This window comes from Alligator mississippiensis, chromosome 8 (assembly GCF_030867095.1).
Source record: "Alligator mississippiensis isolate rAllMis1 chromosome 8, rAllMis1, whole genome shotgun sequence".
In the NCBI taxonomy this organism is placed as follows: domain Eukaryota; kingdom Metazoa; phylum Chordata; order Crocodylia; family Alligatoridae; genus Alligator; species Alligator mississippiensis.
Window position 1 is genome coordinate 28755351 of NC_081831.1, and position 17946 is coordinate 28773296.

General features: G+C 57.5%; 2 protein-coding genes across 2 annotated transcripts; both read right to left on the reverse strand.

The window, feature by feature from the left end:
• On the reverse strand, positions 1-4922 carry LOC102569241 (red-sensitive opsin). Its single transcript, XM_006269029.3, has 6 exons — positions 4671-4922; positions 3527-3823; positions 2648-2816; positions 2385-2550; positions 1405-1644; positions 1-1037 (listed from the first exon to the last, which is right to left on the reverse strand). Exons 1-6 carry the CDS (start codon positions 4771-4773, stop codon positions 918-920), a joined length of 1095 nt encoding a protein of 364 aa, XP_006269091.1. The 5' UTR covers positions 4774-4922; the 3' UTR covers positions 1-917.
• Positions 4923-7859: 2937 nt separating this feature from the next.
• On the reverse strand, positions 7860-13665 carry LOC102574842 (blue-sensitive opsin). Its single transcript, XM_006269051.3, has 5 exons — positions 12836-13665; positions 12082-12250; positions 11580-11745; positions 9989-10228; positions 7860-9282 (listed from the first exon to the last, which is right to left on the reverse strand). Exons 1-5 carry the CDS (start codon positions 13218-13220, stop codon positions 9154-9156), a joined length of 1089 nt encoding a protein of 362 aa, XP_006269113.1. The 5' UTR covers positions 13221-13665; the 3' UTR covers positions 7860-9153.
• Positions 13666-17946: the final 4281 nt, after the last annotated feature.

Consider the following 17946-nt stretch of genomic DNA (forward strand, 5'->3'; position numbering starts at 1 on the left):
CAGGATAGAAGCATCAGAGCTTTATTGGCTACAGAGCAGGGGTCACAAAGTCATTATCGAATGCTATGTACAGCGTGCAGGGGAAGGACAATGGGGCAGGACTTCTGTGGGAGGTGGGGGGTCTGCCCACAATGTGATCACCTCTGGGATGTAGAGTGCCAGGAGGGGACCCAGGTATCCAGGCTCCCAGACTCCCACTCCCCTCCTGGGGCACCCAGACACCCGAGCTCTCCCTTCTAGACTACACACTCCCCACCTCCCTCCAGAGAATCCAGGCATCCAGGTTCCCAGCCCCTGCTGCTTTCACCCCCTAGCCCCCCTCCCCTCCTAGAGTTGGGGAAGGAACCCAGGTGTCCTGGCTGAGGGGATGGGAGACAAAGCCTAGTGCTCCTGGGGGTTGGGGCCTCCAAGGAGGGCATGGCTTGTGGTCCAGACACTGCCCCTGCCTGTAGCAGAGGAGGGGGAGGGAGAGAGGGGGTTGCAGGGTTATCTGTGTGTTGTTCTGTCATGGGGGGAGGGGAGTCCTGTCTGTCTGTCAGTAGGGGAGAGATCAGTGGGGGGCCATCCATCTGTTCTTGGGAGGTGGGGGAGCACTTGTCTGTCTGTCTGTGTATAGTGGGAGCGGGGGGTTTACTTTCCATCTACAGTGGTGGGAGAGAGGTTTGCCAATCTGTCCATGGGGGTCTCCTCCATCTGTCCATCCTTGGGGGGAACTGAGGGAGGGTTCTGTCTATCTGTCCTTGGGGGATCTTGTCCGTCTGTCCCCAGAGGGCTGAGGGAAGGTCTTGTCCATCTGTCTGTCCAGGGGGGGAGGGGGGGAGAGGAGCACTGTTTGTCCATGGGGTCTTGTCCACCTGTCCTTGTGGGGGCTGAGGGAGGTGAGGCCTGTCCATTCATCCATCCACGGCGAGAGCATCTCAGGCAGGGGCAACAGAGGCGCTGGAGACGGAGGAGACATCAGTGCGAGATGCAGCCGTGGAGGTCTCGGATCCATCATCCACCTTGCGCCCGAACAGCTGCAGGATGCAGTTTCGGAACTGCGGGAGAACAGATTGACGAGGATAGGACAGATGTACAGGCACCAGCCTCTGGCTGTGCTTGTGTCCAGCCATCCCTCTATCCATCCCTCCTATTCCCCCCATTTCTGTCACTCCCCATCCATCCATCCATCCATCCATCCATCCATCCATCCATCCATCCATCCATCCATCCATCCATGTGTCTCCATCCATTCCTCCATCACCCCACTCCGTTCTTCCCTCCATATTTGTTTGGCTCCCTCCCTCCTTCCATCACCACCTTTCCATCCTTCCCTCTATCCCTCCATCCTTCCTTCTGTCCCTCTATCCTCTGCCCAGCTGCTACACATCACCCTCACAGCTCCAGTCTCCCCATGGAGCTGACCTGGCGGTTCATGAAGACATAGATGATGGGGTTATAGATGGTGGCGCTCTTAGCGAAGTAGGCAGGCAGCGAGGCCACAAGGGGGTGGAAGGCATAGCCAGGGTGGGCAGCTGCAAAGCAGGCAAAGGACGCATAGGGCCCCCAGCAGACACAGAAGGCCACGATCATCACCAGCACCATGCGCGACACCTCGCGCTCTGCTTTCTGTGTTGTCTCTGACTCCTTCTGCTGCGCTGCCACCTGCCAGGAATCCACTGGGGTCAGGGTGGGGCCTGGTGGGGGGGTCTTTGCCTGGCCCAACTGGGGGTGGGGGGGGCGGCAGAGGACAGGGGCTGGGCCAGATTGAGTTAGAGGAATGCATCTACAGGAGTCTTGGAGGAGTTTTAGTCAATGGGTTGGCTTTACCGGGCTTGAGGGGTTGGTCTTCAGGCATTTTGGAAAGCTCTTGGCCAGCTAGTTAGCTGTGGTGGGCTTTACTGGGCTGGAGAGATTGGTTTGTAGTAGCCTTGGAAAATTCTTGGTCAGCCATTTGGCTGTACTGGAGTTTATTGGGCTTGAAGGGTTAGTTTGGATGGGTTGTCTTACTTGGCTTTAGTGGCCTGAAGGGGTTGGTCTATAGGGGTCTTGGAAGGCTCTTGGCCAACTGGTTGGACATGGGGTGTGATAGTGCCTTATTGGGCTTTCTGGTCTAAGGGGTGGTCTTCAGGGGTCTTGGAAGAGTCTTGGCCAACCGATTGGCTCTACTGGACTGGAGGAATTTGTTTAGAAGGGTCTTGAAAGGGTTATGGACAACTGGTTGGCTAATTGGGCTTTACTAGTCTGCGGTGGTTGCTCTAGGGGGGCCTTGAAAGGCTCTTGGTCAACTGGTTGGCCATAGAGCATGGTGGATACTTCCTTGGCTTCACTGGTCTGCATTGGTGGATCCAACAGGTCCTCCCAAAGGTATTGACCACCAGGGGGCGATGTGGGGCAGGGCTTACCGCACGGATGGCCAGCCAGACTTGCAGGTAGCAGAAGATGATGATGATGAGGGGCAGGATACAGCAGGTGGCCATAAGCACCATCATGTAGGACTGGACATTGGGGTCCGTGTTGCCACTGAAGACGTCTGGCCCACATGATGTCTTTAGCCCGTGTGGCCAATATCTGCCCGGGGGAGAGAAAGAGGGTATGGGGCTTCAGCCAGGTGTGGGCGGAACCTCTGCCCCGAGGCCTTGTCCCCTTCACCGCCAGCCCCACCGACCTGCTCCAGCCGAAGAGAGGGGGTGCAGTCCAGAAGGCTGCCCAGAGCCAGGAGAAGACAATGCCACCCAGTGCCAGGCGCCCGTCGAACTTGACGTTGCCAAAGGGCTTGCAGACCACAAACCAGCGCTCCCAGGAGATCACAGCCAGCGACCACAGCCCTGTGATGCCTGCATGGCCCCTACCGGTGAGCTGGGGGGATCAGGGAGGGGGTACAGGGGTCCCGTGGCATGGGTTCTGGGGGGTTATGAGAGGGGCAGGGGTTCCATGGTGGCCCATGGGTACAGCATGGGGTGTGACGTGGTCTCCTGAGACCTAGAGTCATGGTCATGGGACCTGTGGCTTGTGTTCTGGGGGGTGTGAGGGGGCAGGGGTTCATGGTTGGGGCATGGGGGTCCCTGCTCTCCCATGGTGTACAGAATAATATGGGAGGGTCATGTGGCTTCCTGTAGGTCCTGGAGATGCAGGAAGGGCAGGGGTCCTCTAGTTGTCACTCCCCTCCTCTCCCCATGGCCGTGACCCTGCCGCCTGCCTTTACTCATGGCTGTGGCTGTGACCCAAGTGCCCCCCTTCACCCCTGTGGCTGTTACTGTGACTCCAGTGCCTTCCCCTGGCTGTAACTGTGGCTGTGACCCCACTGGCCACCCCGTGGCCATGTCTGTGACCTCACTGCCCCCTCCCATGACCATGACCCCAGTGTCCCCCCCCCACCCGTGTGACCATGGCCATGACCCTGGTAACCTCCCTGTGGCTGTGACCCCCCGCTCCCCCTCACCCCCCCATGACTGTGGCTGTGACCTTTTTTTGTGGCAGTGATTCTGACACCCCCTTCCCCATGACTGTGACCTTGGCCGAAACCCTGCCCTCAGCTGGGGCTCACCGCAGACGGAGACGGTATAGCCCTCAATAACACAGAGCGGGTGGCCCAGCACGAAGTAGCCAGCCAGCTGGTTGATGACGCTGATGGTGCTGGCAATCACTGTTTCGCCCAGGTCAGCCACAGCCAAGTTCACCAGGATCCAGTTGAGTGGGTGCCGTAGTTTGCGGAACTTGGCCGTGGCCACCAGCACAAGCCCATTGGTAGCCACTGAGGCCACGACCACCAGCAGCATCCACAACGAGGTGAGGTTGTATACCCAGCGTGGCGCAATGTGGTAGTTGGGGCCCTCAAATGGGCCTGTGCAGCACCAGAAGGTAAGAGCAGGGCCATGAGGACCCCCACATCCCAGCTCCCGGCACTCCCAATCCCAGGCTCCAGTGGTCCCCAGATACCCTATCCCCTGAGATCCCTAATCCCAGCCTCTGGAGATCCCTAATCCCGGGCTACAGGGACCTTCAGATCCCAGCTCCCAGCATCCCCAATCCCAGCCCCCAGAGATCCCCAACCCTGGGCTCCAGGGACTCCCAGATCTCAGCCCCCCTAAGATCACCCAGTCCCAGGCTCCAGGGATTCCCAGATCCCAGCACCCCCAGTCCCAGGCTCCAGGGACCTCCAGATCCCAGCTCCTGGGGAACCCCATTCCCAGAGATCAGGAACTCCCAGGCCCCTGGGCACCCCAAAATCCAGGCCACGGGGAACCCCATATCCCATCCCTCCCAAATCCAAGCCGTGGTGATGTCCAGATTCCAATCCCTCTTCCCCAATCCCAGAATTCAGGGACCCCCAGATTCTAGCCCTGCAGAGGGACCCACATTCTCAAACACCAGGAACCTCCAGATCCCAGCTTTTGGTGAATCCCAGGTCCCAACTTCCAACACCCCCAATCAGGCTCCAGGGACTTCCAGATTTTAGCCCCCCAATTCCAAGCTCTGACAACCCCCAGATCTCAGTCCCCTAATCCCAGGCTCCAGGGGCCCCCAAATCCAGCCCTCCAACAACCCTGAAATCCGAATCCCAGCCCCCAGGGATCCCCACTGCCCAGGCCCCCATACCCCCAACTTCCCTGATTCCCACTCAGCTCCCCTCAAACCCCTTCCCTGAGCCTCCCCCCCACCCCCCGACTCCGCCAAGCTCCCCAGCTCACCCCGCGTGTTGTTGCTGTTGGTGTAGACAAAGATGCTGCCATGGGTGGTTTCCTCATCCTCCTGGTACCGCCGGGCCCCCACAGCTCCTGCCCACCCTGCCATGGCACCCTTGACTGCTAGCCTTCAAAGGGAGAACCTTGAGCCCCACACAGGCCCCTACACAGGGCCTGACCCCTACACAGAGATTCCTAACCTCTACAGAGACCCCTACACAGGGCCTGGCCCCTACACAGATCCCCAAGAAAACCCCTGGCCCCTATGCAGAGACCTCTGACCCCCAAAGAGAACCCTGACTCCTATACAGAGATCCTGGCTCCCCACACAGAGAGCCCAGCCCCACGGGGACCCCTGTCCCCTACACAGAGACCCAAGCACCCCCAACACAGAGACCCCCCAGGCACAGTCCTGCCCCCCCCCAAGCATCTGCCCAAGCCCTGCTCCTGTCATCCTCTATATAGGGCCCCCCCAACCTCGAAGCCCAGATTAGCACCCGCCCTCCCCCCTGATCCCATAATTGGGCTCTCTGGCAGAGGGGAGGCGGGGTGTGCGTCATGGCTGGGGGGGGAGGGGGGGGAGGCTTTGAAGGACACCTGGAGTGTGTGAGGGGAGGGATCCCACTCTGATCCCCCAGCTCCTCCCCAGTTTCCCCCCAGCCCCAATTACATCATTCCAATGCTAACTGGGACCCCAAATTGAACCAGAGTGTGAGGCGGGGGGGGGGGTGGCTCTGACACCTCCTACCCTCCTTAATTAGCCTTAATTGGCTGCATGTCATTAGGTCTTAAACCACAAATAAGGGGGGATTAATGGGGAGAATATGGTGATCACAGTCCCCCCCCCCCAAGACCTGGGATAGGCCCCCCCAATCCCCTCAGCAGCAGCAGCTCCCACAACCCCTCCAGTTGAAGAAAGAGACCCTGATATTCTCCCCCAGCCTGGATTGGGGCCCCCCCAAACCCCTCCTACCCTGGGCTAATCCTCCGCCTCCTAATCCTGTTTTAGCCAGATTAGCCCTGGGATTATTCCACCCCCCACCGGAAAAGGCCGCACAAAGAGGGAGTGTGGGGTTAGGGGGACCCCCATGGGACTGGTGGGCATGGTTTTTTCATAGATTCATAGATGTTAGGGTCGGAAGGGACCTCAATAGATCATCAAGTCCGACCCCCTGCATAAGCAGGAAAGAGTGCTGGGTCTAGATGACCCCAGCTAGATAATCATCTAAACTCCTCTTGAAGACCCCCAGGGTAGGGGAGAGCACCACCTCCCTTGGGAGCCGTTCCAGACCTTGGCCACTCGAACTGTGAAGAAGTTCTTCCTTATGTCCAGTCTAAATCTGCTCTCTACTAGCTTGTGGCCATTGTTTCTTGTAACCCCCGGGGGCGCCTTGGTGAATAAATCCTCACCAATTCCCTTCTGTGCCCCCGTGATGAACTTATAGGCAGCTACAAGGTCGCCTCTCAACCTTCTCTTGCGGAGGCTGGAAAGGTCCAGTTTCTCTAGTCTCTCCTCGTAGGGCTTGGTCTGCAGGCCCTTGACCATACGAGTTGCCCTTCGCTGTACCCTCTCCAGGTTATCCGCATCCTTCTTGAAGTGTGGCGCCCAGAATTGCACGCAGTACTCCAACTGCGGTCTGACCAACGCCCGATAGAGGGGAAGTATCACCTCCCTGGACCTATTTGTCATGCATCTGCTGATGCACGATAAAGTGCCATTGGCTTTTCTGATGGCTTCGTCACACTGCCGGCTCATGTTCATCTTGGAGTCCACTAGGACTCCAAGATCCCTTTCCACCTCTGTGCCACCCAGCAGGTCATTCCCTAGGCTGTAGGTGTGCTGGACATTTTTCCTCCCTAGGTGCAGCACTTTGCATTTCTCCTTGTTGAACTGCATCCTGTTGTTTTCTGCCCACTTGTCCAACCTATCCAGGTCTGCCTGCAGCTGTTCCCTGCCCTCTGGCGTGTCCACATCTCCCCATAGCTTTGTGTCATCTGCAAACTTGGACAGAGTACATTTGACTCCCTCGTCCAAGTCGCTGATGAAGACATTAAAGAGTATCGGTCCAAGGACCGAGCCCTGCGGGACCCCACTTTCCACACCCTTCCAGGTCGAGACCGACCCATCTACCACGACTCTTTGGGTGCAACCCTCTAGCCAATTCGCCACCCACCGTCTGGTGTGGGGGCAGAGCTGGTCTCAGAGGGGTTGGTGTGGTCTGGACACCTGGGATCCCCGGGGGGTGATGCTGTGTGTGTGGGGGGGTGGTCTCCAGACATTTGAATTGTGTGGGTGCATGGCCCGGCCACCTGGGTTCCCAGTGGGGGGATGGCACACCTGAGTGTGTGTGTCTGTGTGTACCAGATGCCTTGGGGGGTGTGTTGGACACCTGGGTTCACTGTGTGCAGAAGGGGAGGGTCCTGGACACCTAGGTTTTGTGTGTGTGTGTGTGTGTGTGTGTGATGCCTGAGTACTGTGTGTGTGTGTATGTTTGTGTGCATGTGTGTACACGTGCACATGGATGTGTGTGTATGTGTGTCCTGGACACCTGGGTTCTATAGGTGTGTTGGGAAGCAGTCATGAGGCTTATTCTGGGGTGTGCCCTGGGGGGGCAGGTTATGTGGGCATAACAGGTGAGCAACTTCCGTGTGTGTGTGTCCTGGATGCCTGGGTTCTGCAGGTGATTCACAGCAGTCCACCATTTCTCACACAGATCACCCCCTCTCCCCTCCCACTGGCACTGGGGTCTCTCCTGTGAAGCCCCAGGACCAGCTCCATCCCCCAGCCCCCTGCAACCATCCATCTGTCTCTCTCTTTTCTTCCCAGGAGCAGCCAAACCCCCAGAACCCAACACAGGGCAAGTAAGTACTAGGGAGGGGGACCTACCCTCCACCAGGATCAGCCCTTCTGGGGATTGTTTGTGGTCCCTGGGGGGATTGGAGGGGCTGAGTGGTCCCTGTGGGGGGTGGGGGTTGAGTTCCATGGACTGGGATGGGTCCCTGAGCAGGGGGAGGCTGGGGGATTGTGGGGGGGGGCAGTTCTGGGTCAAATACAGGGGCGCGGCATTGGGGCACCAGTGGGTAGGCCAGTGAGACATGAGGGCAGGGCAAGGCTGGGTGGGTCAGGGGCTAGAGATGCTTCTGGGAGGGATCCAGGTGTCATGGGGGTGGGGGTTGAGGTGTCCTCCCTTGGCCCTGTCCCTGCCCCTACCCCTGCCTGCCCCAGAGCCCCCCCAAAGGGCTCTGGGACTCCACATGTCAGAGGGACCCCCCTAGAACCTCAGTAACAAAGATCCTGCCCCCAGGCCACAGCTGCAGGTCCAGTGTGCTGGTTTATTTGCCCGGGGGTGGGGTACAGCAATGGAAGTCATTACAGCCACAGGGGGAGCAATTAGAGCCCAGGGGTAATTATAACCACTGGGGGTGTGGGGGAAGAGGCTGTTACAGGTGGTATGGGGAGCAGTTACAGCAAGGGGCATGCTGGTAATTGCCAGGCTCAAGATATTTACAATATACAACACTGTGTGTATGTGTTCATACATATTCATATGAATGCCTGTATGTTCCTGTATGTCTCTATTTATGTATGTCTGTTCCTACGTTTGCATGTTCACATCTGTCTGCACATTCATGCATGTTGACGTTTGTGCCTGTGTGTTTATGCATGCTTCTGTGTTCATGTGTGTCCATGCATGTTCATGCATGGTCAATAGGTCTGTGTTCATGCATGCTCACGTGTCTGTGTTCATACACATTAATGCATGTATTTGTATGGTCACACATGTGCTTGAATGCTCATGCATGTTTGCATGTTCATATGTGCCTGCAAATTCATGCGTGATCTTTGTTCCTGCATGCTTGTGTGTGTTCATATGTGTTCATGCATGTTCCATACACATTTGTGTGTGTGTTTGCATGTGTTGCTGGGAAAGGGACTTTTCCCAGGTAAGGACCTCCTCCCTCCAGCACAGGTGGGGGAGTGGCAGGTGTCCCGTTCCCCAGGGTATGCTGGGAAGGAGCAAGGACCTTCCTGGAGCAGTGCATGCTGGGACAGCTGGGACCATGGCCATGCATTGCATGCAGGGCTGCTTGGCTGGCATGGATGGCCATGATGGTGCAGGACATGCTGGACTATGTACCCAGAGCAGCATGGTTGCTGTGACTGTTTTGATGCAGCAGTGCATGCTAGTATAGCGAAAGCCATGGCAGTGTGGTGCATGCTGGGACACTTGGCTGGCATGGGCAGCCATGATGGCACAAGGCATGCTGGGATACCTAGCCAGAGCAGCAGGGCAGCCAGGCCAGTGTGGTGTATGCTGGGATACTTGGACTGCCGTGACAACGCAGGGCATTGTAGGACATCTGGCTGGCATGAGCAGCCATGATGGTGTAGGGCATACTGGGATATATCACTGGAGCAGTGAGGCAGCCGTGGCAGGCCAGGCCGGCTGTGCCAGTGGTCGCCATGGAAGTCACAGGGCATGGTGGGCTAGGCGGGTGCCACCTGGCTGCTGGAGGTCGAGGACATCTGGGTGGACTGGGAGGCAGTGGACGTCTCGTCCTCCTCCCCAAATGGGCTCTTCCCACAGAAGATCAGCTTGAGCATGCAGGCCCGGAACTGCAGGGGGCAGGGGAGGGGTCAGCTGGGCCAGCTGGGGGGCCAGGACCCCCTCAAGCAATTCCTCCAGCCAAGTAAAGGCCTGTAAAGAACGAGCTAGCCCAACTGGTTGGCCAAGAGCCTTCCCAAGCTCCTGCATACCCACCACTGCAGACCACTAAAGCCCAGTATCGCTCCATCACACTCCATGGCCAGTCATTTGGTCAAGACCCATCCCAGACCCCTCTAGACCCACCCCTCCTGACCAGTAAAGCCCAGTAAAGAAAAAGCTTGGGCAACTGGACATCCAAGACCCCTCTAATTTAACCACTACAGACTAGTAAAGAACCAATTTGGCCAACTGGTTGGCCAGGACCCTCTAGAGTAACCACTCCAGCCCTTGGCTAAGAGCCTTCCAAAGCCCTAACCAGTAAAGAGGCAGTAAAGAACCAGCTTGGCTCCCTCACAGTCCATGGCCAGCTGGGTGGCCAGTACCCACCCCAGGCCCCCATAGACCCACCCCTCCAGCCCAGTAAAAAACTTGGTCAACCAGTTGGCCCAGACCTGACCCATCCTAAGCCCCCATAAATCAACCCCTCCTGCCTGGTAAGGCTCAGTAAAAAAACAACTCGGCTAGTTGGTTGGCCAAGACCCACCCCTGTCCCCATAGACCCATCCCTCCAGCCCAGCAAAGCCCAGGAAGACCCTCACCCTGCCCTCCATGCACCTGCTTATTCATAAAGACGTATATGATGGGGTTGTAGACGGTGGAGGCCTTGGAGAAGACAGCCGGCAGTGAGGCCAGGGCCAGGGAGAAGGGCTGGCCTCGGTGGGTGACGACCCAGAGGGCAAAGCTGGCATAGGGAAGCCAGCAGGCCAGGAAGCCCAGCACCATGGCGACCACCATGCGTGTGACTTCTCTTTCAGCTCGCTGTGTCGTCTCTGATTGCTCCTGCTGCCGTGCCACCTGCCCATGCCAGGGAAGGGGTGGGGGTTAGTGCTGTGGGGGGACCCTGAGACCCCAAAGCCATGCAGATCCCTCAAGTCTACAGGCAACTGCCCCTCCCCAAGCCTATAGGGACCCTCCTTTGGGGATCCCCCAGCTCCATGGGGACCTCCAAAGCCCAAAGGGACCCCCCAGCCCAATGGGATTCCCCCAAACCTATAGAGATCCCCCAGCCTACGGGGACCCCCTGGGAGCCTCTGTTTTACTGCCCGGAATCTAAAGCATGGATGAAGCCTGCTAAGGCTGCCATATCCCAGTAAGGGGTGGCCATATTGGTGGGATCCAGATTCATTCCTAGAAGGTGGGTGGCTATATTAGTAGAACCCATGCTAATGCAGGGGAGCAGCCAGATCAGTGGGCCACACCCTCATTCCTGAGGGGTAGGTGGCCATATTGGTGGGAGCCACATCCATTCCCAGAAGGTGGACAGCCATACTGATGTGATCTACACTAACTCAGGGGGGTGGTGATATTGGTGGGACCTACTGCAATGCAGCAGGAGTGGGTGTGACCTCCCCCCCAATAAATCAGCCCCAGCCCAGCCTGCACTACCCACGTGTTGCTGACCCACCCCTGGCCCAGGTGGGAGAGGAAGTCAGTGGGGAGGCTGGGGATCCCCAGGAACTAATGGAGTGGTGTAGCGGCTATGGGGAGTCCTCACGAACATTGTGGGGGGCAAGTTGTGATGGGGGGCAGGAATGAGAACATGGGGATCCTGGGGAGTGGGAGAGAAGAGGGTGTCAAAATGCAGTGGGGGGTCCCTGGGGAGTGGTGGGGGGCAGGAGGGATGGGGGTTCCCACAGATCAGTGAGGAGGGATGGGGGGATCTGGGTGTCCAGTGGGGGAGACCTGCAGCCCCACTGTGCTCCTCACTTCCAACCTGCCATCCTCCCATCATAGCCCCATGGACCCACTGACCTGCAGCCCCAAACCTAGCCCCCTCACTCCCACCCTGTAACCCCACCATTCCCCCACAGTGCCGATGACTCCTGATCCACAGACCTTCCATCCCCTACTCTTATCAGCCCTTGCTTCCACATGTCCCCCAAGGGTGGCGGTAATGCCTTCAGCCTTTCAGCCCCCATGTTGTCCTACCCTCCTCAGCCCCACAGTGCCCCTCACTCCTGACCTGGTCACATTCCTGACCCCCACTGCCCCTCACTCCTGACCTGCAGCCCCCTCATACCTCCCAGTGGTCTTCACTCCTAACCCACCCCAACCCACAGTCCTTTCATGACCCATACTCCTGATCTGCAGCCTGCTATCAACCCATGATCCCAGGTTGCACTGGGGGATCCCCAAGGGGACTCACAGCACGCAGGGTGAGCAGCAGGCGGCCATAGGAGAAGATGATGGTGGCAAGGGGGAGGCCGAAGCAGAAGCAGAAGAGGAAGAGCACGTAGGACTCGTTGTTCCACTTGTTGTTGGTTGTGTACCAGTCGGGTCCACATGAGCACTGCAGCCCCTCTGGGATAAACCTACCGGGGGGGGGGGGGGTAGGCAGGCTGGGGGGCAACAGAACCCCCCCTGTGCCAGCGGACCCCTCGCTTCCCAGTTATAGTCCCTGCTCATCACCCCAGTGCCCTCCACTCCCAACCTGCAGCCCCCCCTCACCCCACAGCACCCCTCACTCCAGACCAGCAGACCCCACCAATAGTGCGCCTCACTTCTGACCCGCACCCCCCCAGTGCCCTGCAGTGCCCCTCATTCCTGACCCACAGCCAGCCCTATATGGCCCATTCACTTCTGACCTGCAGCCTCCCATCACGCTGTAGTGCTTCTTAGTCCTGACCCACAGCCCCCACTCCTCCTACCTGCTCCAGCCAAAGAGTGGGGGGGTGGCTGCAGCCAAGCCAATGGCCCAGGTGAGGGCACAGCCAACTGCAGCATGGGACCCACGGAAGGTGAAGTTACCCAGGGGCTTGCAGATCACCAGGAACCGTTCAAAGGCCACCACGGCCAGTGACCATAGGCTCACCATGCCTGGGAGGTAAGGGGGGGAGGGGGGGCTGAGATAGGGGTTGGAGAGGGCAGGGGGCTGGTCTGGGGCACTGCAGCCCCCTATCCCCTGCAACAATGGGTTGGCCCAGGCCCTTCCTGTGCTCATTCCAGACCCAAAGCTCCTTTATACCCAAAGCTCCCTGCGTTCGTCACTTACACTATGTAGTCCTGTCCCAACCCCACAGTGCCCCTCCCTCCTGACCCACAGCCCCCATCACCCCATGGTGCTTCTCCCTCCTGACCCACAGCTCCATCACCCCACAGTGCCCTCACTCCTGACACACAACCCCCTCATCACAAAATGGTGCCCCTCATTCCCAAACCACAGCCCCCCATCACCCTGTGGTGCCCTTCATTCCAGATCCACAACCCCCTATCCCTATGGTGCCACTCACTGACCCATAACCCTCCATTCACCCCAGGGTGCCCCTCACTTCAGACCTGCAGCCCATCCCTACAGTTCCCCTCACTGATCCCCAGCCCCCTGCAGCGCTCCTTACTTCCAACCTGCAGCCCTCCCCATACCCTGGTGGTTCCCCTCACTTCTGAACCACAGCCCCCACATACCCCCAAGGGTGGCGGTGAAGCCCTCAGCTTTGCAGGCAGCAGGGCCCAGGGAGAAGTACATGTGGGCGAAGCTGTAGGTAGCCGTGGTGGAGCCCACGCCAGCCACCAGCAGGTTGGCGCCAGCCAGGTTGACCAGGATGTAGTTGAGGGGCGAGCGCAGCTTGCGGTAGCGGGCGCCACAGAGCACGGTGAGGGCGTTGAGCGGGACACCCAACATCACAAGCAGCCCCATGAAGGTTGCCATGGCCAGGAAGAGCCCTGGCCCAGCCAGGTGCGTCTGTGGCACCAGGAAGGGGCTGCGGGCCGTGATGTTGGGGCCAGCCACTGCCGGTGGCAGATAGAAGTCGTCAGGCAGCTCTGCCCAGCTCACTTCGCTCGGAGCCATAACCACAGAATGGTGAGAGAAAGGAGGAAGGGGTGAGGGTGGGTGGATAGATACAGGAATAAATGGATGGCTGGATCAATTAGGTATGTAGATTAATAGACAGAAAGATGGACAGACAAGTAAATAGGTAGATAGACACGTAGGTAGATAAATAGGTAAACAGATGGATGGGTGGATAGACTGATGGGTAGATAAATGGATGGATGGACAGAGACTGATAGGTAGCTAGATGGGTAGATGGATGGAGAAATGGACAGATAGCTGGATAGGTAGGTAAATAGATGGCTGGATGGATGAGCAGACAAATGGATGGGCAGATAACTGGGGCACGGGCAAGGCTGGGGAAGGGAGATTGGAGAGCAGGGGGTGGCAGCAGTGGGGTCTTGCGCACTCCCAGAGCCCCTAGTGGGGCTGGGACCAGGGGCCTCTTATAGGCGTGAGGGGCAGGAGGGTGTCCAGGGGGGAGGGACAGCCTGACCCCCCCATGTTACTCCCTCAACCCCTGGGGGGTCAGGGGTTAATCTCTAGTAAGGCCCCAAAGCAGGGCTGAGCCAGGCTTATCCGGGTGGGGCATGGCCCCCTGCCCTGAGCCCCCCCAAGCTGCTTTCCTGCCTGCTAATCACCCAAGCTCTGATTAAGACCTAGGATGAGGGAAGGAGAGGGAGGGGGCCTCATGGACCCCTGGGACAGGCTGGTGCCCCTCTTTCCCAACCTGCAGCTCCCCTGGCCCCCGTGGTGCCCTTCACTCCCAAACCATAGTGCCCCCCCTCCCCCTGATTCTGATGCCCCTCACTCCTGACCAGCTCCCCCAAGGTCCCATGGTGCCACTCACTCCCAACCCCCACCTCATCACCCCTGACATTCCCTTTGTTGGGGTGAGGCAGAGGGGAATGAAGTGAGGGGCCTGCCTGTCCCCCCACACTAGATTTTGTGGGGGCTAGATTAGGCCCCAGCTCATTAGTCTGTCTGTCCTTGTCCCCCGCACCCATCCACAGCAACCCAGGGCCTTGCAGACCCCACAGGGGGCCCCTAGGTGGCGCCTAGAGACCACAAATCTTCTCACCACGGATTGGGGGTAAACTACATCTCCCAGAATCCTTTGCAGGACGAAAAGGGAGGAGGGGGATCAGGGGAAGACCTCCAGCTGGGAGCAGCTTTCATGCACATGTACACACACGTGCACGCACCCCCCCCCCCCCCCCCGCTCCTGCTCCCCCACCCCACAAGTAATCCCATTAGCAGCTTGAGGGCACAGAGGAAGTGTGTGTGTGGGGGGGAATCACCTTGACAAGGGAGGATTACTGCTATTTTGGGCACTAACAAGGATTAGCGGGGTGGGTGTGTATGGTGGAGGGGGCTGTGGCAGGGGGCTGTGGGGAGGGAGTGATGGGCACCAACAAGGCTGGTAGACTTCAGGACCAGAGTGAGGGGCATTGGTGGGACAGGGGTCTGTGGGTTGGGAGTGAGGGGCACCTGTGGATTCCTTCACCTCTGTACAGCTGGTCCCCAGCAATTAATGAATGCCTCACCAGTAGGAGGGGTTCAACCCCTCTCCCAGGTTCAGGTGCCCAGGACGGGGGCAGTGGCTGCCTGGGGGTGTTCTGGGAAGTGTGTGTGTGGGGTGGGGGGGCATGCCATTCCTTGCTTCTCCAAACTGGGAGAGAACCCAGGGGTCTGGGTAGCCACCCTCCCTGCCCTCCCCCCCTTCCTGTTCTAGCTGCTCCCAGCAAGGAGAGAACCCAGGCTCCCCTCCTCCTGGGCAAAGCTTCCCCCCACATACACAGCCTCACCTGAGCAGAGGGATGGTTTCAATGCAGCCTGCAGAAGATGGCTGCTGGCAGGCTGGGCTTGATCCATGGTCATAGTGGCCAAAAGCTGCATGGCCTGGGCATGGGATGGCTTTGTGTGGTCATGGGACAGCATGTGAAATGCTGGGGGGCAAGGGGGCTTGGCATGAGGGTGGCCATATTGGAGGGCATTGGGTTAGTCTTGCCATGAGCATAGGCATAGGGTGGCCTTAGCATGTGACATGCTGGGGGTCATGGGAGCATCTTGGTGTGATTGTGATCTGTTGGGGGGGGGTGCGCCTTAGTATGAGTGTGAACAGGAGACAGCCTTGGCGTGTGTGTGACATGTTGGGAGTCAGGGGACATTTTGGTCTGAGTGTGGATGTAGGGCCACCTTGGGGTGACTGTTACATGTTGGCAAACTCACAGGGGGCTCCATAGTGTCAGTGTAGACATGGCGCTGCCTTGGCACAAGTGTGATGTGCTGTCAGTTCTAGAGCTCCCTTAGTATGAGTGTGACATGTTGGGAGTCATGAGGCTGTTTTGGTGTGAGCACAGAAATGAGATGGGTGTGGCGTGACAGTGACGTGTAGAATTCCATGCACTGCTTTGGCATGAGTGTGGACATGAGACAACTGTAGCACAGGCATGAAATATTAGGAGTCACAGGGCCACCTTGGTGTAAGCAATGCTGTATCTAGGCTCCTGGTGGCCCTAGGCAAACTTTGAGTATCAGGTCCCCCTTTGCCAGAGATAATGATAATAATAATCAGACTTGTTGCAAAGGTCTTTATCACGTCTGTGGTATCGATGTCTTTAAATAGTTTGTTCTCAGTTGATAATATTGCCAATCCTGTATATGTGCATTAAAACTTTTTTTGCAATTGTAATTTTGTTTTAATTTTCAGGCCTCCTTTCTATCCGGGCCCTAGGTGGCCACCCGGTTCACCCATGCATGTGTCCAGGTCTGGATGTAAGCATGGATATGAGATGACTTCAAAGTGAGCATGATGTTTTGGGGTCCCAGTGCCACGGTGTGAGTGTGGTGTGTTGGGGGTCCTGGTATGAGCGGGGGGGAGGGAGGGCTGTGGCATGAGTGTGACATGGAGATCACAAGACTGCTTTGACATGATGTATTGAGGCTCCTGAGGCTCTCTTGGCATAAGCATAGACTGAAGCCCGTGGTGTGAGCGTGATGTGTTGGGGGTTCTGGGCCACCTTGGTGTGAGTATGAGTGTGGTGTGTTGTGGGTAGCCCCATGAACATGGACACAGGAGGGTGGTGGCATGACTGTGACATGTTAGGGCTCACAAGGCCAGCTTGGTTTGTGTGACATGTTGGGGGTCCCAGCATGAGTGTGGATCCAGGAGGGCTGTGGCATGAGCATAACACAGGAGTCCCAGGGCCACCTTGGCATGAGTGTGGACATATGACAGCCTTGGTGTGAGCATGGCATGTTGGGATCCTGTGGCTGCTTTGGTGTGAGCATGAACATGAGATGACCTTGGCATGAATGTGGGCATGAGCATAGTGTGTTCAGATCCTGGGGCTGCCTTGGTGTGAGCATGGACATGAGACAGCCTTCATAGATTTCATAGACATTAGGGCTGGAACGGACCTTGGAAGATCATCAAGTCCAACCCCCTGCCCCAGGGGCAGGAAGTCAGCTGGGGTCATAGGATCCCAGCAAGATAAGCATCCAAATTTCTCTTGAAGGTGTTCAATGTAGGTGCTTGAACTACCTCTGGCGGCAGTCTATTCCAGACCTTGGGGGCTTGGACAGTAAAGAAGTTCTTCCATATGTCCAGCCTGAAACGGTTATGGAGGAGTTTGTGATCATTTGACCTTGTCATCCTTTGGGGTGCTCTGGTGAACAGACTTTCCCCCAAATCCTGGTAAGCACCCCTGATGAACATATAGGTGGCCACCAGATCACCCCTGAGCCTGTGCTTTTCCAGGCTGAAGCCTCAGCCTGTCGTCGTAAGGTCTGTTTTCCTGACCTCTGATCATGCGCGTGGCTCTTCTCTGGACTCTCTCAAGCTTCTCCCCATCCTTTTTGAATTGTGGAGCGCAAAGCTGGATGCAGTACTCCAGCTGCGGCCTCACCAAGGTTGAGTATAATGGAAGAATGACGTCCTGGGATTTGCTTGAGAAGCATCTATGGGTGCAAGGCAGCATTTTGCTCACTTTACTAGCCACAGCATTGCACTGAAGGCTCATGTTCACCTTGTGGACAATCATGTCCCCCAAGTCCCTTTCATCCGTAGTGCTAGTCAGTGTAGCACTGCTGAGCCTATAAGCATGCTGCGGGTTTTTCCTCCCAAGGTGGAGAACCTTGCATTTTTCAGTGTTAAACATCATCAGGTTCTTGTCCGCCCATTTCATGAGCCTATCAAGGTCAGCCTGGATCGCCCTCCTGTCCTCAGGTGCGGGTGCTGTACCCCAGAGTTTGGTACCATCGGCGAACTTGGCCAGTCCACTTCTGACTCCAATGTCCACATCATTAATGAAGATGTTGAACAAAATAGCCCAGCACCTGACATTAACAGACTGGCTATGATGCTTGCCAGCTCCTTGAGTACCCTGAGATGTAGATTGTCAGGGCCAGCTGACTTGAAGGTGTCCAGCCTCTCAAGGTGTTCCTTCACAAGGTCAGCATTGATGGAGGGCAGGGAATCTCCCCCCACCTGGGCCTCCCTGTCCGGCTGTCAGTTAGGGTGGGCTCCCTCCGGAAAAAGGGGTTGGGGCGGGTGGAACATGTGTGGAGGCTGATTGGGTCTCACTGCCCATGCTGAATGGGCTGGCCTCCTGCCCATCACTGTAGGAGGGAGCGTGGGGGGAGCCCAAGGAGGGGTGGGGCGAAGCATGGTGCAGCTTGGGGCAGAGGGGTTTAAAAATCAATCACAGTTTGCAACAGTCCCAGCCGCCGCCCCGCCCAA

Coding starts and splice junctions, on each gene's coding strand:
- LOC102574842 (XM_006269051.3), bottom strand. CDS start 13,220: ATGGCTCCGAGCGAAGTGAGCTGGGCAGAGCTGCCTGACGACTTCTAT. Junction 12,251..12,835: donor CTTCACCGCCACCCTTGGGG/GTATGTGGGGGC, acceptor CTTACCTCCCAG/GCATGGTGAGCCTATGGTCA. Junction 11,746..12,081: donor CCACTCTTTGGCTGGAGCAG/GTAGGAGGAGTG, acceptor CCCCCCCGGTAG/GTTTATCCCAGAGGGGCTGC.
- LOC102569241 (XM_006269029.3), bottom strand. CDS start 4,773: ATGGCAGGGTGGGCAGGAGCTGTGGGGGCCCGGCGGTACCAGGAGGAT. Junction 3,824..4,670: donor CAACAGCAACAACACGCGGG/GTGAGCTGGGGA, acceptor GGTGCTGCACAG/GCCCATTTGAGGGCCCCAAC. Junction 1,038..1,404: donor ATGTCTTCATGAACCGCCAG/GTCAGCTCCATG, acceptor GTTCTCCCGCAG/TTCCGAAACTGCATCCTGCA.